Raw genomic sequence first — 26,629 nt, 5'->3', positions numbered from 1 at the left:
GGAGTTCGGGATGGACACGTACACACTGCTGTATTTAAAAGAGATAACCAACAGGGACCTCTTGTATAGCTAGCACAGGGAACTCGACGCAATGTCAATGTTATGGGGCAGCCTGGATGGGAGGGGAGTGCGGGGGAGAATGGACACATGTACGTGTATGGCCGAGTCACTCCGCTGTTCACCTGAAACTGTCACACAACACTGTTGACCGGCAGTACCCCAACACAAAATAAAGAAGATAACCATAAAGCCAACAGGTGATTCTGAGGTGAAGCCACGTCTCAGATGCACAAGCAAACCGCTGAACACTCTTGTTCAGGTTTCTACCTACAGGCAGGAGGGCTCTGTTCCCGTAACTTCAGGGATGCTTTCTCGCCAAGGTCCCCAGTGCTAGCAGATTAAACCTTCCCACATGTAAGAACTGTGAGTTCTGTAAGAACTTGCCTGTATTTGCAAAAAGAAACATTTATTCTTTTAAAAGTGTATATACATTGCCTTTACAAAGATACCATGTTGGAGCTGGCTTCAGGAACCTTCCAATGAGCCTTCTTTTATAATTGACCGAGCAAGATTCCGCGCAAGAGCAAGTCTCAGCATTTCCACCTTGGTAGTCTCGATATCATCATCCTAAAAGCAAAGAGCCCGTGTGAAGCCCAGGAGAAAGTTCTCCTTCTTTCCCAAGACTAATCCAAAGGGAGATGAAGGGCACAAAATATTCAGTAGTATCTTCCAGGAGGTTCTTAAGATGAGACCAAGCTGCATGCAGAGGACCACCACAACTGACAGGAAAGAAAAAAATCAAGAGCCCAGAACACTAAAATCACCCCATTTCCTCCTAAAAAGTTCGTGTGCCATAGTCACAAGCGGTAATGTGAGAGGCATGTGAGTTTGTAAGGGGCCAACATCTGGTGGGGGTGGGGTGCCTTCTCTCCTCTCCGTCCTGGAACCATCAGACTGACCTGGAGTTGCTGGGCGTCGGGCTCTGCACACACCGGCCTTCCTGAGGTCAGGTCCTCCAGACACCTCAGGAGCTCGTACGTCTGCTCTGTGGAGAAGATCACCTGTGGGGAGAGACTGCTTCGCGGAGCTGCTCCCCAGCCGGGGCCTCAGCGGTCTGGCAAGGGCTCGGGCTGAGACAGCCTTCCTTTCATCTCACACGGGGAAGTGGCTGGGGGGTGAGAGGCCCCCCACTCTCACTCCCAGCTCTTCCCGTCAGGGTCCTGGGCTGAGCGTTCAGTGGACAGCTGCCTCGTGTCAAGTTAAGTCATTTTCTTGTGGGGATCCTAGATTTCCAGAGTGGGCGCCATGGGGGTACACACACACACCCCTACTTAGGAGACGATGGATGGATATACATTTGCAACAGCTACGGGATAAAAGAGAAGACCCTGTGGACTCAATCTGTACCTGTTTCTGTTCCAAAAGGGGCAGGGCGTCTGTCAGCAGCGTCATCCAGAAAGACCGGGGAGCAATCTGGGACGTCATCAAGGAGAGGAGGAGAGATGCGGCATCGGCAAAGCGCTTCTCCCCATACAAGCGGTGGAACTCGCGGTACTTCCCTGTTGGGAAGAGAGAGCACGAGGTCACCTGTGACCCTGAACAAGAGACTCCAGAGCAAGGAAATTCTTCCAAAGCGGCCTCCAAGCTCATCAGCCAACGATACCAAAAGGATTCAAAATCCTCGCTTAAAGGGGGCTCCAAAGAGCCAAACCTGGGAGAATATAAGCATCAAAATGAACAAGAGTCATAGTTGATAACAGACTGAATAAAATAACCCTTAAGGCCATGGCTGATATAAATGAAAGAATAAACGGGAGGAAGGGAAAGCTTTCCATACAGGGGGATGCCAACTAAAACACAATTTTATCGGCAGTCAGAAAATCACCAGTAGTTACGAACACTAGTGGATCAAAGTCTGAGGAGATTTAAATAATCCCGAAGTACAGCTCCATAGATTAATAAATCTGTTTAATACATTTTAGAGGAGACCCCTGGTGGATGCCACTTTAACCAAGTGATCAAGGTGAGCTACACTAAGAAGGGAGTTGCTATTAACACATCCCCTCAGTGGAATTCCTACCAAGTATATAACCTGAGGCTGCTCATGAATAAACCCCAAGTAAGAATATTCTACAAGAGAGCTGAACAGACTCGACAAAAACGTCAAGATTAAGGAAGACCAACAAAAGCAGAGGCATTAATGAGATATGAAAACTAAATTCATGGAAAACAAAGGACATTATTGGGACAACTGATGGGAGTCAGAAAATGGATTAGATGAGAGAATTGTATCAATGTTGAACCTCCTAATTTTCATAACTGGTTAAGTAAGAGAATGTTCTTACTCTTCAGGATATACATTCTCAGATATTTATGGAGGAAGGGAAACAATGTCTCCAACATACTTTCAAACTATTCTCAAAAAACCTGAGAGAATAAAACAAATGAGGCAAAACATAAATAACTGGTTAACTTGGTACGGTGTACGGTACTTATTCCTTACACTACTTTCACAATTTCTAAGTTTCAAATTACCAGAAAATAAAATGTTACCAAAAAATACGCTTTGCAGAGACCACACAGGCTCCTATGTTTTTTCCCCCTTTGGCCATGCTGCCCAGTATGTGGGATCTTGGTTCCCCCACCAGGGATCAGACCTGCACCCCTGCAGTGGAAGCGTGGTGTCTTAACCACTGGACCACCAGCGAAGTCTCTCCGAGTTCTGTGTGTTTTGGACTGGAGAAATCTAGAACTTCTGGGCAAGTCCATATCTGTGCGCTTGTGCTAAAGGTCCGGGGGACAGCTCAGAGACTCACCCAGGAACGTCAGTCGATCACTGAGCATCATGGCTGGCCCCAGGTTGTCAATGAGATCCAGGTCAGAGAAGCAGCCTCGCTCACAGTAATCCCTGAGGAACCTGCAAGGCCGGCCCAGAGATGAGAGCAGCAGTCCCAGGCCCCCTCCTCAGCCCTGCAACTTCCCAGGCAGTACCCGGGAAGCACACAGAAGGTGAGCCCACCTGTCCGATACCAGTGTGGCAAAGGCGGCGTCTTTGGCTCGAATGCTCCAAGACAGAGCAGAGCCCAGGCGATTGTTGCGGACCGCTTTCATGGCCAAGATCTTACAGATGCTGCGAACTTAGCAGAGAAAAGAGAAAAGGCAAACCGTTCACCCTACAAATCACTCCATTCCCAAACCCTGCTCAGATAGGAGCAACCTTCCCACCACCTCTGAGTTTTATGTGGCTTCTCTGTGGGCTCCAAGTACAGCTGGGCAGCAGAACTAGGAACTGTGAGGTTTATAAATTGTCTTCTGGCCTCGTTAAGAGTACGACCCACCCTTGTTGGCTTTGGCTTTGTGAGTAGGTTTCACTTCAGGGGTGGCAAGAATATTAGCAAGGTTCCCCACAGATCAGTGCGTCATTATTTGTCCACATGCTGAAAAGCCTACCAGGCTCTGGGTCTTGAGTGCTACATGCTTTCAGGGACGGTCATAAACATGGAGTGCCCCTGGGAAGAATAACTATTTAGGCCTGTACCACTTGACAGCGAAGGGGGAAGAGACAGGGCAAACTTCATCAACGTCTCCCCATGTTCTTCACGAGTCACCTCCAGTCCTGCGTCCCCCCCAGCCAGCCTGAGCCAGCAACGGCAACCCCCCTGGGACAGGACAAACCACGGCTGCCCCAGCCTGACCTCTGGTTGAAAGCATGAGCGAAGAAGTGGTCAGGACCTTTGTAACAGGCAGCATGCTTGACTGCTTCTAGGTCCCAGTGGGTCCCTAGCTCTTCATCCCTCCCTGGGGATTCTCCAGTGCTTTGGCTCACCTCCTGGCAGCTACTGCCGAGACTCTGAAGGCTGGGAGGAGAACCCACTCACCTTGCTCCGTCATCTGCCGCTGCTCGCAGACCCGCAGTACCTTGAGGGCTTTCTGCTCCGTGGTCAAAGGGATCCGCTCAATATGCAGCTCCAGAGAGACCCGGCCCAGCTCAGGGCAGTGGTCACAGTAGTCCACACCCAGCTGCCACAGGCTGCATGGGTCCGAGGGGGACAGACATGAGGGCCTGGCGAGCCCGGATGCTGCCCTGGGCCCGGAAACTAGCCTCCAAGGCAGCTCCTCCCCAGACCCTGTGCCTTCAAGGAACCAGACGGGGGAGAACCCTGGCCATGCGCAGTGCCTGCTGGAGGGCACCCCGCTGGCCCTCAGCCCTGCGGCCTTCCCACCTGTGATGAGCGAAGAGTCCTGAGGCGTATTCCAGCAGGAGGAACTCTCTCATGTTGGATCCAAAGCTGGGAGGAAACAGACCCCGAGACTAAGGCTCCCGGGATGCTCTTCAAGGCCCCCTTTGGCAGCCCAACCTCCCTTCTAGGCATTCTGTTCACCCCACCCTCAAGGGCCTGGGTGATGGCAAACAGAAGGTTGGCATGGCCATGGCGTACTTACTAGAGGTTGTGCGACTGTAGGAGCTTGCAGTGATCCAGCAGGTCTGTCAGGTGGGCCACGAACCACCAGTTGCTCAAGGCGATGCTACAGGTTCAGATACCGAGGCAAGAAGCAATGTCAGGATGAGCAGCCCCAGCACCCAGGTGTGGAGCATAAGCAGGAGCCCCGCACCTCCTTTGCTGTAAAAGGTGGGGGAGGGACAGTGGCAAGCTGGATGCTGCCTGCCTGCTAGGGGGGGACTAACACACTGGGAAGGACATTCAACCCCAAACAGCAGCCAGTGAGACATTTCAATGGAGAATGTCACTCAGAAAAATGAAATCCAGGGACCCAAATAGATATGGAGAATGCAGATACAGGGTAACGGGTAAGCAAAGGATGAAAAGACTGGTGGGGTTTGATGCTTGATGAAACATGGAATTCAAAGAACTATGTCTGCATTTGGATTGCTGTTTATGCTGTTAACGTTTCTCACTGTGGCAGAGTTTTGATTAGCATATTTTATGAACACAATCATATATACATGCTGCTACTGCTAAGTCACGTCAGTCGTGTCTGACTCTGTGCGACCACATAGGTGGCAGCCCATGAGGCTTCCCCATCCCCGGGATTCTCCAGGCAAGAACACTGGAGTGGGTTGCCATTTCCTTCTCCAATGCATGAAAGTGAAAAGTAAAAGTGAAGCTGCTCAGTCGTGTCCGACTCTTAGCGACCCCATGGACTGCAGCCCACCAGGCTCCTCCATCCATGGGATTCTCCAGGCAAGAGCACTGGAGTGGGTTGCCATTTCCTTCTCCAATGCATGAAAGTGAAAAGTAAAAGTGAAGCTGCTCAGTCGTGTCCGACTCTTAGCGACCCCATGGACTGCAGCCTACCAGGCTCCTCCGCCCATGGGATTTTCCAGACAAGAGTAGTGGAGTGGGTTGCCATTGCCTTCTCCGGATATATACATGACATCATTTAAAAAACCACCTTGTATTATCTATTAATACTTTGTATAAAGAAATTATTTTTTGCTTGATTACATGATTAATAATTTGATTTTATTGGATATGTAATCTGACACATAATGAAGGTCTAAAAGTCCTTCCCCAAACCACATTTAATCAAAACCTAAAATCATCTCTAGCCCTTATTAAAAAATGACATTTTCTAGGGTCCTCGAAATGTTCCAGATGTTAAGTTTTTTTACATCGCCAGATTTTGTAAACTCACTAGCATTTTGTATAGAATATACCAATGCACTTACTGCAGTGTGAATACATCATTTTGAATTATATTTTTAATTTATTACTTGGCATAGGCCTTTCTGTATCGTGAGTATTTTTTAAATCTTGGGAGAGGGAAAAGCAACTTCAATGTTGCTAGGGTAAAAAATCCTGCTTTCAGGATATAAAAAGAGTAGGGATAGTTTACACTGAATGACCGACTAAATGGGCTGTCTGCCCTGCCCTGGGGCTGCTGTCATCCCGTGAAGTACATGTCAGTTCCCCTTTTCCTTTTGCTCGATGGCAAGAATTGGCAGCTGCAACCCACAAGGGAAGAAATCCAGTTTTTCCTTCAGCTGTGGATACGCCAGGCAAATGCGTGGCCCTTCAGCAGGAGCTGGTGAACCGTGGCCTCCCAGGGCCTCTCTGGGATTCCCTCGTGGCTCAGACAGTAAAGAGCCTGCCCACAATGCAGGCAGCGAGAGTTCAATGCCTGTGTCAGGAAGATCCCCTGGAGAAGGAAATGGCAACCCACTCCAGCCTTCTTGCCTGGGAAATCCGATGGACCGAGGGGCCTGGCGGCTACATACAGTCGACAGGATCACAAAGAGTCGGACTCGACTAAGCGACTACACTTTCACTTTCAGGGCCTCTCTGCTCTGCCTCAGGAGCCCGCTGTGCCCCACGGCCTGGCACAGTTGATATGGGGGTCATCAGGTACCCCTATAGAAAGCTCCCTTCTAGCTGAGGAAGGGCTCCCCTCATTCCCCCCAAGAGGAGTGACCAGCCGACACCACACCTGAAGCTCAACGCTCCCCTACACCGCCAGCCCCCCGGCCCTACCCCAGAGAGAGGTGCTCCTCTCCCCTGGGAACTGAGCTGGGGCCTAACCGAACAACCCAGGAGAAAGCAAGTGCTCAAGAGACCCCGGATCCCATCCTTCCTCATCCAGGAGGGCACTCTCTCTCTGAGGATGCTTCAGCCCTTCTTTCAATTAACGGGCAGAGGTCCCAGGACCTGCTTTTCAGAGTAGGGCAGGAAGAAGCTACTGGTCAGGAAAACCCGAGCTCCTAGATTCCCAGCTAGTGGAAATCCCTCAATTTTTTCCCTGGCTGCCAGGGCAGACGGACGCCCAGACTGAGGGGCTGCAAGCCTGATCATTCCTCCTTCAAGACTGGCAGGGGTGATGCATTTTTCAGCGGCGTTCATTAGCGCCACGCCCCTTCATTATACTTCTCTTTTCCTTCTACAAACCACTGAAAACAGCAAGGTGCTTTTCCTTTTTTATTGTTCTTCCTTCCTCTTTTGCTCAAATCTGTCTTGATCCTAAAATTCCAGATGTGGCTTATGAAGGAAGCCCTGGAGGAAATAACCCACTACCAGTAACAGACAACATATTCAGGAATGCCTATTGCTTTGACTTATAGACAGAGACACTGACAAAGCTAAAGACTGGCGTCTGCCTCTGGGAGCCACCCCCACTGATCCTTCACTGCAGATACAACCCCTCGCCAAAATCAGCTGAATTCTGTAAGTTATCTTCCAGTTCCAACCAGTCCCTATTATAGAGGTTTGTGTAAAGAATACGGACACAAACCTTCCTTTCTCCAAGTCTAACAGCATTTTCTGAATGGTGGGCCTTGGCTTTCTTTTGGCCAAACGGGAAAAGCAGGTAGCATGGGTGGGGCGGGTGGAGGGTGGAACTGGGGAGACCTTCCCACTGCCAGATTCACTAAGAAAAGATCCAATCAAGGTCAGTGACTTCGATACCTGAGCAAGGCCACCTGCTCCAGCAGTTCCTAACCTTCTCCCTCGGCGATTCTTGGGTGCCACACCTACCTTTCCAGGCTGCATGAGGAGGGAGGTAAGTTTTCTCTGATTTACTACAGGTGGGGATTCTGGAAAGCTCTGCCTTGGATTCATTGTTTCATGCTCCCTTTCCTGCCTTGCTAAAGGTCTGGGTAGAGATCTGGGGAGGGGGCTGATGTGGAATCTCTGCTCCAAACAGACCCAGCCCGGAGTCCGGTGGTGTGGTAGCTCCTGGCTTACCAGGGAAGTGCTGTCCTGTAAAGTGGCTGCATGTCCATCAAGTTCCAAGAAATAAGCTGGCTGGCTATTTCTGGATTTTAAATACCATAGTAATTTCTTGCACTATTACTTTAAGTAAACATCCCTGAAGTGCAAACTGTTACAGATACAGTAGCCTGCAAGCCTCAGGAAGGCCCCCAGGCTCGTCCAGAGAGAAGACATTGTCTAGTGGCTGTGGCAGGGGGACCAGGTCTGTGGGAAGAAGGTTAAGACACCAACAAGAAGGAGCAGTACATTCTGGAAAAGGAGGGCAGTGATGGGAGTAGGACACCGTGAACGCACGTAGGCACTGAACTGCACTTCTGAGGCAGTCAGCGTGGTGCTGGTGCAGCGGGCCCTACCTGCACTCCTTGATCACTTGGTGGATGTCAAACTCGAAGGCTGCCATCAAGATGTTGTCCAGGGGCTCTGGGCTGCTCTCACCTCCCAGAAACAGGTCAAGGCTGGACTGTGGAAAGGTGGTGACCCATTCAGTCCCCGGATGGTGGCAGAGACTCAAGGGGGCAGGCAGGGCTGCTGTGTAGGGGACCCTGGAGAAGGGCAATGGGGTCCTTCAAATAGGGCCCAAGGAAAGCCCCTTCTGTTCTCCAGGGAGGGTCAAGTCAACGAGGCCACAGGGTCCAAGTGACCCAGCAGGGAGTGGAGCCCCAGATGCCAACTCCCCACCCCTCCTGGAGGAGCTGACACACCTGGGCGTAGACGTGCAGATCCATGGGCTTGACCGTGGGCTGAGAGTACAGCAGCCGGGTCACCAGGAAGTGATACCAGTTACTCAGAAGCTCCTTCTGCTCCAGCAGGGCGGCATCATCTCCCAGCAGGACCTGAGAAGAGATATTGTCCCTTAACTCTGGGGCCACTTCCCCGTAAGGCTCCTCACCTCAGCTGGAGCAGCTGAGTCGAAAGCTCGCTCCTTCCCGACAGGGCCCATACAGAGCCCCATACAGAGCCCCGTCCGAGGAGGAGCTGCTGCTGAGCTGGACGCCCAGGGCCACAGGAGGAGCTGGCTTGGCCCCTAGCCAGGACCTGCTCCCCGCAGACCTTGCAGAGAGACTCGAGGTGGGGGTTGGAGGCGAACGTGCCGTCCTGCAGGTGCCGCTCGCATTCCTCATGCCAGTGCTGCCACCTCAGCTCCAGCTCCGTCAGGGTCTGCGTGTTCCCAGGCTGCGGGAGAGACACAGAGCGGGGTGGTCACCATGCCAGCCCCTCACGCTCCCTGCATGAACCCATCTCTGCGACCCAGGCGGCTCCCACATACGCTGAGAACGGGCATTGTCCTCATCAGGTCCCCCAGGACTCGGCACATGCCTGTAGAGGCGGGGTTGGTGTCGGCTTCCTTGGAGAGCATCTGTCGGGCCTCGTCCAGCCGGCCCTGCAGCACCAAGATGGTCACCTGGGAGGACACCAAAAACATAGCATCCAGGCGGAGCCTCAGCAGACAGTCCCCTCAGCCCACTCTAGCTTCCTCGTCCCGGAGAAGCGTGATGGTTCCCTCCTCAGAGGTAATCTAACGCATCCAACCTTCTAGTTTTAACCTGTACCATGCTTTTCAAACTGCATGTTGTTGTAACCCACTGCAGGTATGACCGACTTTTTAAAAATAAAATGAAGTAGAAAATAAAAATTACCAAAGTGCATCACATAAAGCACTGATTTGTAAAAGTTTCAGTTAAAAGAAAAAGTTTTAGTTCAAATACTGGGTTGGCCAAATTTGGTTCAGGTTTTTCCATGCTATTTTATGGCCTGGGTTCAATTCCTGCTTGGGGAACTAAGATCCTGCAAGCTACGGCAAAAGAAAAGGAAGAAGAAAGCCAAGGATGCCCATGCTGACAAGTCCCAATCCCTCTCCCTGAATTCCAGACACGCACATCCTATTGCCACCCTATGGCTCCACTTGACTCTCACAGGCCTCTTAACATGCCTTTAAGTAAACACCTGGTCGCCTCCAACCCACCAACCCACATTCTTCTATTTCTTACACATCCAATTCATTAGCAAATCCTAACACTGTACCTTTAAATTGCATCCAAAATCGAATCCCTTCTCATCAGCTCCTCCGCTCAGCTCCTACCCATGTCCAAGTCACCACCACAGCTGCCTGATTTAGGACCTGAGCCTCCAGACTGGTTTCTCCGCTCTGCTTTTGCTCTGTTCTCAGCAGTGCAACCAGAAAAGCCTTTGAAAACCTCAATCAGGGACTTTTCCTGCTGGTCGTGGCTAAGACTCGGTGCTCCCAATGCAGGGAGCCTGGGTTCCATCCCTGGTCAGGGAACTAGATCCCACACGCCGCAACTAACAGTTCACATGCTGCAACTAAAGAGCCTGCACGCCACAACTAAGCCCCAGCACAGCCAAATAAATAAATATGATTAAAAAGAAAAAAAGATCTAAGTAAGATCACAGTGCTCCTGTGTTTGACTCTTCAATGTCTTCCTTACCCCAACTGACTCAGGAGTAAAACGGGAGCTCTACTGTGTCCACCAGCTAGGTCATACAGTTATCTCCTGCAACTAACTGAATCAGAACAGCCCTGTGGGGCAGGTGTTACACTCTCCACGCTACAGATGAAGAAACTAAAGGCAGTTAAGTAACTCACTAGAGCTCACAGTTGCTAAGAGGCAGAGCTGGGATGCTAACCTGGGCAGCTTGGCACCACAGACCCTGTTCTTAGCATTCAACTACCCTGCCTCTCTGGGGCTTTTCTGGTGGCTCAGTGGTAAAGAATCCTCCTGCCAATGCAGAAGACGCAGGTTTGATCCCTGGGTCAGGAGGATCCCCTGGAGAAGGAACAGCAACCCATTCCAGTATCCTTGCCTGGAAAATCCCATGGACAGAGGAGCCTGGTGGGCTATAGTCCATGCGGTCACAAGAGTCAGACAAGACTGAGTGACTGAGCGCCGCCACCACCCTGCCTCTCTAGGAGCTGAGCCCTTACCCCTCGTCACCTCCTCGGGTTCCTACTCACACATCACCTCGCAAGGGTGCCCTTCCTCGACTCTAACACTCCCAATTCCCCTCTCCTGCTCTATTTCTCTCCAGAGCACTTCACTTTTACACATATTTTACTTGCTTCTGAATTTATTTCCTGTCTCCCCACCCAGGATACAAGCTCCGTAAGGGCGGGAATCACTGCCTGCTTTGGTTCTGGTTGTTTCCTCAGGGCCTGCACACAGCACCACTCAAATACACAGTGAATGAATCAACCACTTAAAACCTAGGCCCAACCATTTCTGAGCAAAGGCTCTCCCTTTACCTGCACAGATCTCTGAGCACCCGAAGGCCTCAGAAACAGCCTCAAAGGCAGCAGCTCTTTACCTGAATTTCAGATGTTATAAGTCTCCAACATTCAAGCCAACCAGCAACCTCCTCCCTAGTTGCTCCAAACTGGGTCACAGGTCAGTATAGGTGAATGGAAAGGTACTGCTCTCCCAGACATAGAATACACACACACAGACACACACACACACACACTGACTTTCAAACTGACCATCCAAAATGACTGGGATCATCAATGTCTTTGTTTTTAATAGCTTTACTGATTGCAATGTACACCTTATAAACATTCACCTGTTTAAGTGTCTAATTCAGTGAATTTGAGTAAGTTCACAGAGTTGTGCACCATCATCACAACTCAGCTTCAGAACACACCTGACACCTCACAACAGCCCTCAGCTCACTGACAGCAAACCCTACCCCAGTACCTATCAGTCGGCTTTGCATCATCTTCACCAAGTCTCATCCTTAGATCCACAAAAAGATCAACATCCCCTTCTCACTGCGAAGTCTTACATGGTAACTTATTTCAAAACTCTCTCACGGAGCAGGGGAGAAAACACCTACCTAAGCACGTCTCCATGATCACAGACTCAAAGAACCACACGCACAGGGGCTCAACAGGGAAACCCTCTGGCCGGCCCGGGAGCACAGGCCAAAGAGAATATGAGGAGGAAGGCAGGGAGGCCCAGCATGCACGAGGGTCTTACCAAGTTCCAGAAGCTCTCGTGTTTGCTTGGGTTCTCACTGCCCAGAACATCTGCCGACAAACTGTCCACCTCGCACACGTGCAGTCGGACCCAGTCAAGGAGGTAGAGGAGGAGAGGGCCAGCTTGGAGGAAACACTCTTGTCAGACACACAAGCAGTAGATTCCACTTTCCCGAAGTACAGGGAGTGTAGCGCAGGCGAGCGAACTATGGAGGAAGAGGTCTGTCCCTCTTCAGTGAGTGGGCGTGCGGTCCTGACCACAGGGCTGAACTAGCGAACGGACTTCTGTGGGTGCCTCCTCTGTGATGGGCAGCTCGACCTTTCACTGAATCGTCAGAGGGGCTGAACACGAGACCCAGACCTGACCACCCCCAGGTTCTTCACAACTACACAATACTCAGTGACCACATCAATAATGGCCGTATGGGGATGGTACTGACTAGGTGCCAGGTACCCAACCGTGATAAAAAGATAGCCACAGTCCTCAGAATCTACTGGAGGAGGTGAGCGGACAACCAACCAATTCAATTTCAAGCTGCTCAGTGCTTGAGGAGGAGTATGAATAAAAAGCTGTGACTGCACATAGAGACTACTAATACACACTCATGGACAACAGTAAATATAAACCATTAAAAGAAAGCAAAAAGGCCTGCAGCCCCTCCACAGAGAGCCCACTCAAGCCAGGATACTGTACTGACCACAATCAAATTCAAGATCAAGGGAATAATTTGGAGTGGACGCATGAAGCTGTAGGGTTGCCCCTGACCCAATCACCAGCAAAGGAATTCTCTAAGGGACTCTGGCTTCCACCACCTAATCCTGCCTCATATCGTACAACTTTTTTCATTCTTAAAATTTTAAACAACAGAAATGTACTGTCTCGTGTTTCAGGAGGCTAAAAGTCTCAGGAGCTGGGAGGGCTGGTTCCCTTGGAGGCTGGAGAAGAACCTGCACACACCTCTCCCGAGCTTTTCCTAAACCTTTCTAAAGCTTCACCAGTCCATGATATAAATATAGACCACTCCCTTTGCACGCTAGTTTGATATCTGTTTCTTCGTATTTTTTAGGGGTCACCTGCCTACAATTTAAGGTTTTCAGAAGATACTCTGACTCTTTTTGCAGTATCTTGACAAAAACACAGGCTTCTTTAGGCATCCTGTAATAATTCTCAATGCTTATATTGATGAAAAGAGCATTCTAGGCAACAAAACACTCATCACAGCACAGGACAGGGTAGGGGGGACACCTCTGCCACTGTGACAAGATGATTCTGTGCTCACCTGGGGCCACTTCGATAAAAAGAATCTCACAAAGGTTCCAAATGAGCTCCATTGCCGACAGAATGGAGACCTAAGGAAGGAACAGAGGCCAAGTTTTGACTGAAAACATTCCTGAGGTTTCCTAGAGCTAAGAAACAAAGCAGAGCGTGAAACGCATGAAGGTCCTTCATTGACTCGACATTTGTAGACGGTTCCTATCGTAGGGTTCCCCACAAGACAGTCAGTGAGAGAGGTTTAGGGGGTGGGACACAAAATAATAGTTTCTGTTTCAATGGTTGTGATTTTAGTTTAATGTGCATTAGAAAAATGTAAGTAGCTCATTACACCCATGATCTTGATGAATATTATAGTTTAGGAAGCAACTCTGAGCAAAAAGGGAGAGATGATTTTTAGAAAAGTATTTAGCAAATAATATCATAATATACAGGTACAGTGAAAATTAATGATGTTGATATTAAAGGGATTGATGTTTAGGAAACAGTCTATTAAAAAAGCAAACCCAATATAAGACTCCAAAATAAATCAGCTCTGGACCCTGACCTTAGCAATATGCAGTACCCCTATCATCCTTCTTATACAATCACAGAATATTATACCTTAATCATAAGGAAAAATAAATAGTCTGATGACTTCAGAGATGGTGCACCAGTCCCTACTGACTACTGAGTTTGAATAATATCAAAATTCTAACAAAAGAATGAGACTTCTTTAAGTCATCTTCCAGCTAAAATGTAACAACCTGCCGTTTAAAAATACTGGTTCACTGAGTATAGTTCATGAGACTAACCAGTGGTTCTAAAACCTCAGCTCACCATCTCAGGTGACACAGTGTGGTTAGGATTTATATTTCCCATGGGAGCTGAAAACTCATACAAGTACTTATCAAGCACATCCTTGTGTTCCAAGGTGCTAAGCCTTGAAAAGGGTACCAGGAAGTTCAAGGTGATTCTTACCACCCCAAGGAGTTGCCTGTCTACCTGGCAAGAAAAGAGACGTCTGCAGTATCAGTGATTACAAAGCCACCCCCGGGGGCTACTGAGGACTCAGAAGGACATAAATGGTACCGGTACAACACAGGTGGCCCCACCCCCTTACCTGGCTGCTGAACTGGCGGCCACTGGCTGAATCTTTATCAGCAACTAACAAAACACAAAGTATTTTAAGTGAGCAATGTAACTTGAGTCTTACTGTCAGAGCTTCATATACAGGTACTACGGCTGTGCCTTCAAATGACCATCCATTTTCACTACAGATTTTTTTTGAAATATGCTTCATATCTCTCTTGTACATCAATGATCTCAAACCAAGGCCCAGAAATGACAAGTGGCTCTTTCAACTACAATGTGGCAAACATAGAGACCACCATGCTATACAAGATTCTATCCAGCACCTATGAGTCACATGGCTCTCAGGGTTATGATAACTTTCAATCACCAAGATCAAAGAACTGGGAATGTAATTGTCAAAGGTCTTTAATTTGGCCCTTTAGCCTCATACCTGCTAACATAATACGTTCTAATTTGTTCTAAAATGTACTCAAGACAACTGCCAGAAAATTAAAGATTATGTAAGATAGGAAAGTAAGTTTTAAACTAGAATGTCAATCAGATTTTACCTTGTAGTACTTATAGCCAGATAAATACTTCAATTACTAACACACACACACACACACACACACACACACACAATACTTACCTGCAAATTGGTGCATTTCCTCCATGCATGCTCTTATGACTGATCGGTAGTTTTTACTCACTCGAACCAATCTACAAAAGATGAAATGGCATACAAGATGAACCTGGAACAGTTTGTGGTGACAGAAAATAAGGAACATCTTGTGATGACAGAAAGTATCAAAAAATAAAAAGATAAAAAGCTTGCTGACGGACAGGAGCCAACTTGAAGGAGTTCCTCATGGCCAAAGCTAAAACAACTTGAGCCACAAAATAAACAAAATACCATATAACCCAGGGACTAGAAGAAATATCCATGAGTCCACAAGGTTATTAATTGTCTCAAATGAGACCCACTAATGGATCCTAAAACTAGTGGTTGAAATTTGAGGAGAAATTTGAAGGACTTGAGAAATTTGAGGATTTTCATAGTCTCAGAGTTTTTCCCTCAAACACTTAATAGTTACAAAGGGAAAGATGGTAACTTTATAGTACAGAAACCCAGTAGAAACCACATTAACCAAGTGATCAAGGTCAATATAAACATAATAAAACATCAGCATCATGAACCTCATGATGTGATGTGTGAAAAAGGACATATCACACAACTTCTGTGGTATTCTTGGTAAAAATGCATAATCTCTGCTCAGTCATGAGAAAACATCTGACAAACCCAGAACAGTTTTGAGGGACGGTTTCCAAGATAATTGGTCAATATTTTTCAAAAGTGACAAGGCCATGAAGCAGATTAGAGACAAAAAAACTAAACGCAACCTCATTTGGTTGCAGAAGAGGAAAAAGGACATTAGTGGAAAAAATGGTGGAACTGAAATAAGGCCTTCAGTTAATCATACTGCATCAACATTTAAGTTTCCTGGTTTAAACACCAGTAATGTGGTTATACAAGATACTAACATCAGAGAAGCTGGATGAGAGATGTACAGAAGTCTATTATTTTTGCACCTTTTCTGTATGTTTAAAATTATTTCAAAACAGAGTTCTTAAAAGAGGAAAGAGTAGAACAAAACAAAGAAGGAACTGGCTATTAGTTACCGAGATGTAGATCCTTAGAAAGAAACGTTAGTTCTCAATGAAGAGACCTAAATGCTGCCTACTGGCTCCATTTATTTTGTTTATTTATTTTCTGGCTCCCTTTAAAGATGAACAGAAGGTACAATGCGGCCAGCAGCAGCTGAAGCAACTCGCACACACTGTCTCACTTTTCAGTCGAGACTCAGGCCCAAATAAATAACTCACCCGGCCAAAAGCAAGGTGATATGCTGACCCCCATGCACAAAACAGGAGCTGCTGCTGCTGCTGCTGCTGCTGCTGCTAAGTCGCTTCAGTCGTGTCTGACTCTGTGTGACCCCAGAGACGGCAGCCCACCAGGCTTCCCCATCCCTGGGATTCTCCAGGCAAGAACACTGGAGTGGGTTGCCATTTCCTTCTCCAATGCATCAAAGTGCAAAGTGAAAGTGAAGTCGCTCAGTCGTGTCCGACTCTTCGTGACCCCACGGACTGCAGCCTACCAGGCTCCTCCATCCATGGGATTTTCCATGCAAGAGTACTGGAGTGGGTTGCCATTGCCTTCTCCAAAACAGGAGCTACCATCCCACTATTAGCAGGACATTCACATGTTCACTAATTTATTAAATTCAGCAAATATTTAAAAGCACCTACTATATAGATGAATGAGGATATTTGCGAACAGAAGGCCCACATAAACAAGACAGGGTCCCTGCCTTCAGGGAATTACAGGACTTTTGACATGCTTTTCCCCTAGAGTCATAAGAGATTTCTCTAAGTTATCAATATCCTGTACCAGAGCCTCTTGTCACCAGTGATCTTTCATAAACACACAGACACACATATATGCTGACCAGGGTACCCTCTGGAGTGATTCATCTGTAAAATGCTTATCAAGGAAGTAAAATACTGTGACACTGTGGTCTATAAAAAGAAATAAAACACTAGTCTTCATCCCCAATCCCCGACTCACAGCTCCTGAAAACTTTGTAAATTCCTAAATGACAAGAGGACTAGCAGCATCTTGTGTTCCAACCCTAGGCAGCTCCTGGATGAGGACTGATCACCATAAAGACCAAGCCATAATTAGAAATTGAAATTATCAGCCCTGTCCCTGACTTCCCTGGAGAGGGGAGAGGGCCATAAATGGAGATAATGGTCATACCTACATGAGGAAGATTCCATAAAATCTCAAAGGTATGGGGCTTGGAGAGCTTCCAGGTGGGTGAACACATCCATGTACCAGGATGGTGACACACCCCAGCTCCATAGGGACAGGGGTTCCTGCACTTGGGACTCTTCCAGACCAAGCCCCATGGTTATCTTCACCTGGCTGTCCATCTGTGTCCTTTCTCATATCCTTTAATGAACTGCTAAACTTGTTTCCTTGAGTTCTGTGAGCTCCTCCAGCAAATTCATTAAACCTAAGGTCACCATGGGAACCTCTGATTTGTAGCCAAGCTGGACAGCAGTTGTGGGTAACCTGGGGACTCACTATTTGTGACTGGCATCTGAATGGGAGGCAGTTTTGTCAGATAGAGCCCCTAATTTGTGGAATCTGATGCTATCTCCAGGTAGGCAGTGTCAGAATACAGCTAAATTGTAGGACACCCAGCTGGGGTCAGAGAACTGCTTGGTGCGTGAAAACTCCCACACATTTGACGTCAGAAGGGCTGTGAGTGAAACACAGGAAAAACTTTTTGTTTTTCCAACACAAATACCAACATTATCTATTCCCTAGGCATATGAATAGACATTAAGAAAAACCTAACACAGGGGCTCTCAAACTCTACTTGTACTTAAGACTCACCTAGAGATTTTAGGATCCACCCCTAGAAATTTTGGAGATATGAGTTAAGGCCTGAATAAGCACCTGACGTTGATGCAGTTAATTCACAAACCCACTTCAACCAATTCTAGCCTATAAACAATGCAAGTTTTCTGGTCTCTTCCCAAAAAAATGCCTTGAAAATAATTCTTTAAAGACAAAACAAGACTCTCAACAGTGGGACCTCATTCAATGACTCTCAGGTGCTTATTTGCCCTAAATTTTATTCTCTGGAGGGTAAATGAAGTAGGAATATAAAGAAAGCTCATCAAGCAGCCAGCAAGTTGACTGGCAACCATCTGCACATTCTCTGTAAGATTTCTCCATCCATGACCACTTACACTGCCCAGTACAGAGGCCAGGACATCAAACCAGGACTCCCACATTTCTCCAGGAGGTCCATCCATCGTGCAAAAGGAAAAGGATTCATTTCACTTGGTTTTTCAAAATTTAGTTATGGGAGGCAGCACCTATCAGCAGCCAACTTACTGAGCTTTTCTGGATTTTCCAGTCAACTCTTCTTCAATTCTCTGGAGGCCCACGAAGATTCCATGGGATTCATTGAAGAGTTTTCTCAGGATTTTAGAGTAAGCATCTATATCCTTTCGGATGATATGGATAAAGGGGCAACCTGCCACCATCTCTGATTTTTCTGAAACAAAACAGGAAAAAAAAATTAACATCTATCACAGTCATCCTCATCAAAGCACTCTAAAAATTTTAATTAACTAATTACAAAAGCTTCAACTTCTTTGCTACTGATTTCATGATATATTTTTTATCCACACATGAATTTTTATTTTTATTTTCTTTGGCCATGTAGCATGTGGGACCTTAGTTTCCCAACCAGGGCTTGAACCCATACCCCTGCAGTGGGAGCACCGTCCTAACCACTGGGTAGCCGGAGAAATTCCTCGTATGTGAATTTTTTTTTAAATTTATTTTGGCTGTGCTGGGTCTTCGTTGCTGCTTGGACTTTTCTCTAGTTGCAGGGAGCAGGGCCGACTCTCTAGCTGCGGTGCACGGGCCTCTCATTGCCGTGGCTCCTCTTGTTGTGGAGCGCGGGCTCTAGGGCATGCATTTCAGTAGTTGTGGCACACTGGCTCGGCAGTTGTGGTTTCTGGGCTCTAGAGCACAGGTTCGAGTTGTGGCACACAGGATTAGCTGCTCCATGGCATATGGGACCTTCCTGGACCAGGGATCGAACCCATGTCTCCTGCAATGGCAGGCGGACTCTATCACTCGGCCACCTGGGAAGCCCCCATACGTGAATTTTTTTTAATTTAATTTTTTATTGAAGGATAATTGCTTTATAGAATTTTGCTGTTTTCTGTCAAACCTCAACATGAATCAGCCATAGGTGTACATATATTCCCTCCCTTTTGAACCCCCCTCCCAACGCCCTCCCTATCTCACCCCTCTAGGTTGATACAGAGCCCTTGTTTGAGTTTCCTGAGCCATACAGCAAATTCCCATTGGCTATCTATTTTACATATGGTAATGAAAGTTTCCATGTTACTCTTTCCATACATCTCACCCTCTCCCTATGGCCATAAGTCTATTCTCTATGTCTGTTTCTCCATTGTTGCCCTGTAAATAAATTCTTCAGTATCATTTTTCTAGATTCCGTATACACGTGTTAGAATACGGTATTTATCTTTCTCTCACTTCACTCTGTATAATAGGTTCTAGGTCCATCCACCTCATTAGAACTGATGTGTTCCTTTGTATGGCTGAGTAATATTCCATTGTGTATATATACCACAACTTCTTTATCCATTCATCTGTTGATGGACATCTAGGTTGCTTCCATGTTCTAGCTACTGTAAATAGTGCTGAAAAGAAAAATGGGATACATGTGTCTCTTTCAATTTTGGTTTCCTCAGGGTGTATGCCGAGAAGTGTAATTGCTGGGTCATATGGTGGTTTTCTTCCTAGTTTTTAAAGAAATCTCCATGCCATCTTCCATAGTGGCTGTATCAATTTACATTCCCACAAACAGTGCAAGAGTGTTTCCCTTTCTCCACACCCTCTCCAGCATTTATTGTCTGTAGACTTTTTGATGAGGGCCATTCTGACCGGTGTGAGGTGATATCTCATTGTAGTTTTGATTTGCGTTTCTCTAACAATGAGCAATGTTGAGCATCTTTTCATTGGTTGTTAGCCATCTGTGTCTTCTTTGGAGAAATGTCTGTTCAGGCCTTTTTCCCACTTTTTGATTGGGTTGTTTGTTTTTCTGGTATTGAGTTGTCTGAGCTGCTTGTATATTTTGGAAATTAATCCTTTGTCAGTTGCTTCATTTGCTATTATTTTCTCCCATTCTGAGGGTTTTCTTTTCACCTTGCTTATAGTTTCCTTTGCTGTGCAAAGGCTTTTAAGTTTAATCAGGTCCCACTTACTTTTGTTTTTATTTCCATTACTCTAGGAGGTGGGTCATAGAGGATCTTGCTTTGATTTATGACATACGTGAATTTTTATACACAAATGTTTACTCTTAGACTTTACCCCTCAACTCACTAGCATACTCTGTAAAGACATTTCACCTCTATTCATTGAAATATACTAGGAAAAAAAAGGAAACCACTTAATATTAGCCTATGTAAACTCAATAAATAAGATAAACCCACAGCTGAAGTTTTACAAAATGTCAAAATAAATATTCTTTTTATATTACTTTTTATTGCCATTACTCCTAGAACAAAGAATCAAGAACTGACTAAACTATTTTGCAACAGTGATGAAAAGGCTTTGTAATAATAAATTATAAACCACCAACTTATGGACATTTCACATACAGCAGCTTCTCAAATAAGTTGTGATAATGTTCAATGGCTTGTTACGAATGTGATTGCAATAAATAAAAAAAGAAAGAAAATCTTGAGTTTCCAACAATCAAGGACAAGCTAGAAATGTTGATAAGCTTTCCCATTAAGTAGGGAAAGAAGCCATTCAGACACAGTCACAGAAGTTTCTCTTCTGAGCAACTTCTACCACTCTGCCAAACTTGAGATTCTTAATACCAAGATATCCCATAGATATTTGGCAACATCAGGGATCATTTCAAACTATAAAATCAAGAAAAACTACTCTGCTTAAAACTTACACGAGGGGCTTCACAGGTGGCACAGTGGTAAAGAACCCGCCTGCCAATGCAGAAGACACAAGAGATGAGAGTTCAATCCCTGGGTCAGAAAGATTGCCTGCAGAAGGAAATGGCATCCCACTCCAATATCCTTGCCTGGGGAATCCCATGGACAGAGGAGGCTAGAGGGCTACAGTCCATAGGATTGCAAAGAGTCAGACACTACTGAGCATCAGTGGTCTAGTGGTTACAACTCCATGCTTCCAGTGCAGAGGTCATGGGTTCAATCCCTGGTGAGGGAACTAAGATCCCACATGCCATGACAAGTGGCAAAAAAATTTAATTAAAAAAAATCACACAAACTGCATACTACGTAATTTGCTAAAATTATATGACCTTCATTAGCTCAATGTGCTCCCAACAAAAGAGGAAAACCTCTACATTTGGATAAAGAACATGACAAAGATTCGCAAAATAATCCTTTCAACATTTTCTGAGATTTCTCTCTTGAAAAGGAGAAAGCAAAATCAAATACCGAGATGTCGATTTTACCTTGCTACTAGAGGGAATCTCCATCGGAAAGTTAAGAGCCATGTCCGATACCTGATGGAGCTTAAAGGACAAGTTATTTTGTTCACAATGAAAACATGAAGGTAAGGGCTGTGACATCTGCAAACATTCACAATGAGGGGACTACTACAAAGAGACAGGACCAAAAGGGAAACAAAAAGCTTCAAGTTTTTAAGTATAAAGAAAACCTTCTTTAACACTGGGAAGATCGTTGTTAAGTTTTTTTCCTGGACTCAACATCTGCCAAGTCTCACAAATCAATGAAAATCTTAAATAGCTAAAAAGTTTCAAAAATGAAAATGGTACAAAACAAGTTCAACTGTTTCATATCTCAGCTAGTCAAATCTGAGAGAAGTAAAGGAACAAAAAACAAATGTACCAACACAGATAATCTAAAAGAGAAACAAAGCAACCTACCTTTTTCACTGAAAGCGGTTTCACACACCAGCATCTCCCCTGGACCCCAGTCAAAACACATTTGCTTCTTCTGGGAATTCACTCCTGGAATCCACTAGTAAAAAAAAAAATAAGGCACAGAAATCGTTATTCTTCCTAAAGGCTTTGCTTTCAATTGACTTGCAAGTATAATTCTAGTAATCAGTGGTCGTGAAAGTTATTAAGTGCTAATCTATAAACACAGCCGAGTGTGGCTGAGATGAGCCCAGTCTGTTAGACCCTAAATGAGCAAAAGAGTTTTGTTAGGCACCTTGACCCAGCCTGCCACTTCTCAAGTGCTGATAAAAAGGAAAGCTACCCCCTAATCAATTATTATATGGTAATTTAGTGATCTGTAGTTCAGAAAAAGGGCAGTTAAAAAAATTAAACAGGAATTGAACTGCTGTTACTCACTAAAAAGACCTCCAATCCCATGGCCTCTATATCACATCTTTAATGGCGCTTAATTTTTTTCTCCAACTCAGTCACACCAATCCCTGAGTCTCAGCTTCATAAATCCAACTGCATAATACACCCTTTATGAGTTATCTAACCCTCAGAGCTATATCCATAACATCAAGAGCCAAAACAGGAACTTAATTTATGGCTGCACACGAGCTTTCTGTAGTTGCGGTGCTTGGGCTTCTCACTGTGGTGGCTTCTCCAGTTGTGGAGCACAGGCTCTAGAGTGCATGGGCTTAGCTGCCCCATGGCATGTGAAATCTGCCCGGAACAAGGATCGAACCCGTGTCCCCTGCATTGGCAGGTGGATTCTTAACCACTGAACCACCAGGGAAGTCCCAAAATAGGGACTTCTGATGCTCATTCCCAAACCTCATTCCACTCCCGCAATAGGACAAAGCCTTCCCAACTGTCAGGAGCAACCCTTGTAATCCTCCGCTTTCCCTCATGACCCATTGAGTTTATTTTAGCTAAATATGCATCTGTCCTGGGCTTCCCAGCTTGCGCTAGTGGTAAAGAATCCGCCTGCCAACGCAGGAGACACAGGTTTGATCCCTGGGTGGGGAAGATACCCTGGAGAAGGAAATGGCAACCCACTCCATTATTCTTTCCTGGAAAATCCCATGGACAGAGGAGCCTGAAGGACTACAGTCCCTGGGGTCACAAAGAGTCAGGCACAACTAAGTGCACGCATCCCTCCTATACCCCAGCAATGCCACTTCTAGGTATTTATCTGGAAAGAACCAAAAAAAAAAGTGAAGTGAAGTGGAAGTTGCTCAGTCATGTCCGAGTCTTTGTGACCCCATGGACTACAGAGTCCATGGAATTCTCCAAGCCAGAATACCGGGGTGGGTAGCCTTTCCCTTCTCCAGGGGATCTTCCCAACCCAGGTCTCCCACATTGCAGGCGGATTCTTTTATCAGCTGAGCTACCACGGAAGCCCTAAAAAAAAAAAAAAAAAAAAAGACAATAACTGTAACTCACATTTCTTAGTCCTTGACCTAAAAAGATAATACCACTGGTCTAGAAAAACTACTCAAAATTAATCTCTTTGGATCAACACTGAAACATTCTTGAATCTGCTAATTACTAACTGGCCTTCACGAGCCTTGATATATTCACCCTGATATAAAAAGTGACAATAGTTTTCAAGGTTATTCATCAGCCTCTTGAGAGTGTGTATAGAGCAAGCTCAAAGAGCAGACTAACTCTCAAATACAGACACGACTGAATTCAAACTTTCATTGTTGAGGTTCAGATTCAAGACTATGGATGATGCCCTTCTGAGAGGCTGTGTCCACAAGGCCAACAGGTTTCCTACCTGGTCTCCCCAACACCAATGTAAAGCTGGGTTGTCACAAGTCAGTCATCACTACTGGGGGCAAAATTCAGCTTAGATCGTTTTCAATCCATTTGTAAATGCATGACTCATTGTCATGGTTCAATAGCAAGTAGCTATCCAGGGTCGCACAGAGTACTGGGAAAGTTTCCCCATCCAAAGATTCTGACATAAGTGAAGGAGGAAAAAGCAAGATAACATGTAATCTGAAAAAGTCCCAGTGATTCCAATAGTCTATTTGTCCTCCCAAAAGACAGTGACACACTCCTTGATGGATATTTAGCATTTAAGGTACTTCACATATGCATGAAAAGTTAACACTCTATAGGATATAGAAGTAAGCTTTATAGAGAGTAACATCCCATGTTTACTGCTGTTTGAGATCTCATGTCTCTCGTCCACTTAGCTTTGAAATGACTTCTATTTTCAGTTTTTGGTTTTGTGAGATACTGCGTTGCAATTTGATGGCTTCAGCAGTAAGCTGAAGGCATCTCAACTTTCTAAAAAGCAAAAATATAAGGTCAGGCAGCTTGCCGTTTAGCAGGGCTTACAGGTTACCAAGAGCTGAGAGATGCAGAACAAGCCTAAATAGACAGATGGAAATATTGCCTAGTCAGGGAAGTCAGGGAAAGCTTTTCTGACAAAGAACCTGACAAAATGAGTGGGACAGAAACCTAAGAGAGAAGTGCATCCCAAACAGGGGGAAGGGTCGGTATCCCTCCTCTAACAGCCATGAATCTCCTTCTAAGCATCATATATCATCCACATCTGACACACTCTCCTCAGAGTTTAAACAGATGTGAAAGCAAACAGAGCAATGAAAAAGCAGGAATAGTCTCCTGAGACCTAGCAGATGCTGAAAAGATCACGAAGAGATAGAAAGAATACATGGAAGAACCGTATAAAAAAGATCTTAATGAACCGGATTACTACAGTGGTGTGGTTAGTCACCCAGAGTCAGACATTCTGGAGTGCAAAGTCAAGTGGGCCTTAAGAGAAGCACTGCTGTTAATAAAGCTGGTGGATGTGATGAAATTCCAGCAGAACTACTCAAATCCTTAAAGGAGAATACCATCAAGGTTTTGCATTCATTATGTCAGCAAGTCTGGAAGACCCAGCAGTGGCCACAGGACTGGAAAAGGTCCATCTTCATCCCAATTGCCAAGAATGGTAGTACCAAAGAATGTGCTAACCATCGGACAATTGCACTCATCTCCCATACTAGTAAGATCATGCTTAAAATCTTGCATGCTAGGCTGAAGCATTATGCAAACCAAGAACTTCCAGATGTCCAAGTTGGGCTTAGAAAAGAAAGAGGAACTAGAGATCAAATTGCCAACATTTGCTGGATAATACCCCATGGACTTTAGCCTAACAGGCTCCTCCGTCCATGGAATTTTCCAGGCAAGAATAGTGGAGTGGGTTGCCATTTCTTTCTCCAGGAGATCTTCCCAACCCAGGGATTGAACCCGGGTGTCCCACATTGTAGGCAGACGCTTTAACATCTGAGCCACCAGAGAAGTCCTACAGAAAGCAAGGGAATTTCAGAAAAACATCTATCTCTGCTTCATCGACCACACGAAAGCCTTTGACTGTGTGGATCATGACAAATTGTGGAAAGCTCTTAGAGAGATGGGACTACCAGACCATCTCACCTGTCTCCTGAGAAATATTCCCTGACTGGGAAATATTTCCATCTGTCCACTTAGGCTTGTTCTACATCTCTTAGCTCTTGGTAACCTGCAAGCCCTGCTAAAGGGCAAAGAAGCAAAGTTAGAACCCTGTATGGAAAAACTGATCGGCTCAAGATCGAGAAAGGAATATGACAGGCTGTCTGCTGTTACTGTTTGTTTAATCTATATACTGAGCACATCATGAGAAATGCCAGGTTGGGTGACTTACAAGCCAGAATCAAGATAAGCGGGAGAAACATCAATAGACTTAGATATGTGGATGATACCACCCTAATGGCAACAAGTGAAGAGGAACTAAAGAGCCTCTTGATGAGTGTGAAGGAGGAGAGTGAAAGAGTCGGCTTAAGGCTAAATATTAAAAAAAACTAAGATCATGGCATCTGGCCCCATTACTGCATGGCAAACAGAAGGGGAAAAGGTAATGACAGATTTCCTCCTGGGCTCCAAAATCACTGCAGATGGTGACTGCAGCCATGAAATCAGAAGACAATTGCTTCTTGACAGGAAAGTGATGACAAACCCAGACAGTGAGTTGAAAGCAGAGACATTGCCGACAAAGGTTCGTATGGCCAACGCTATGGTCTTCCCAGTGGTCATGTACGGTTTTGAGAGCTGGACCGTAAAGGCGGCAGAATGCCAAAGAATTGATGCCTTCGAACCGCGGTGCTGGAGAAGACCCCTGAAAGTCCCTTGGACAGCAAGGAGATCAAACCAGTCAATCTTAAGGGAGGTCAACCCTGAATACTCACTGGAGGGACTGTTGCTGAAGCTGAAGCTCCAATATTTTGGTCATCTGATGAGAACAGACGACTCATTTGGCAAAGTCCCTGATGCGGGAAAGATCGAGAGCAGGAGGAGCAGAGGGCATCACGGATGGAATGAACTTGAACTTAAGCAAACTCCAGGAGGTGGTGAGGGACAGGGAAGCCTGGCGTGCTGCAGTCCATGGGGTCGCAAAGAGTCGGACATGACCGGGCGCGACTTAACAACAGATAGAACTATACTTGGTAAACCTTGGGCCAGCTCAAGCAGAAGCCAAGCTCACGGGGCTGCGACGTGAAGCTTAGCTCGGCCGGGAGAAAAAAAGCCATACAATACCTCCGCCTGGCTCCAACCCGCTCATTAAAGCTTTAGCCCAAGAGGAAAAGCCAGAGAAGCAGGGAGGTCGGGGAGGCAAGGGACGGAAAGGAACAGAGTTGGCGGGGGGGGGGGGGGCGGTCTCCAGGGCCAGGAATATCCTCAGAATATACAAGGCAGCAGAAACCCAGCGACCACCGCGACCCACACGCGGGCAGCGAATTAATGCGACTTCCGAACGGGGGGCAGCTGTGCTGAGGGAAGGGGCCGGGCACCTCGCCAGCAGCAGGGACGAGGCGGACCCAATCTCCGGGCCTCGGGGGGAAAGCGTACTGTTCGGGGCCCCCTTACAGTGACCGTCGGCTCGCCGTCGAACTCCTCCATAGCGCCGCACCACAGCCGCCGAGAACTCGCAGGGCCGCCAAGGCTCGCGCCTCAGAGCTCC

General features: G+C 46.3%; 1 protein-coding gene across 6 annotated transcripts; it reads right to left on the bottom strand.

Moving 5' to 3' along the window:
- Positions 1–445: 445 nt before the first annotated feature.
- Positions 446–26,629, bottom strand: NUP85 (nucleoporin 85). 6 transcript variants are annotated; one of them, XM_081575230.1, is made up of 21 exons: positions 26,536–26,629; positions 25,857–26,043; positions 23,396–23,578; positions 21,595–21,688; positions 18,015–18,177; positions 14,694–14,764; positions 14,094–14,137; positions 12,999–13,068; positions 11,720–11,841; positions 8,995–9,129; positions 8,778–8,900; positions 8,429–8,560; positions 8,081–8,187; positions 4,444–4,527; positions 4,224–4,289; positions 3,879–4,030; positions 3,020–3,137; positions 2,817–2,917; positions 1,408–1,559; positions 960–1,061; positions 446–627 (listed from the first exon to the last, which is right to left on the bottom strand). In XM_081575230.1, the coding sequence occupies exons 4-21, from the start codon at positions 21,653–21,655 to the stop codon at positions 526–528; spliced, it is 1,905 nt and encodes a 634-aa protein (XP_081431356.1). In that variant the 5' UTR covers positions 21,656–21,688; positions 23,396–23,578; positions 25,857–26,043; positions 26,536–26,629; the 3' UTR covers positions 446–525. The 6 variants fall into 6 exon arrangements, with proteins under 6 accessions (XP_081431356.1, XP_081431351.1, XP_081431355.1 ...); XM_081575225.1 differs by lacking the exon at positions 23,396–23,578; XM_081575229.1 differs by lacking the exon at positions 25,857–26,043.

The sequence above is a fragment of the Giraffa tippelskirchi genome, chromosome 3 (genome assembly GCF_054371585.1).
Source record: "Giraffa tippelskirchi isolate mGirTip1 chromosome 3, T2T-mGirTip1v1.2.pri, whole genome shotgun sequence".
Classification (NCBI taxonomy): Eukaryota; Metazoa; Chordata; class Mammalia; order Artiodactyla; family Giraffidae; genus Giraffa; species Giraffa tippelskirchi.
This window is presented reverse-complemented; position numbering and strand designations above follow the sequence as displayed.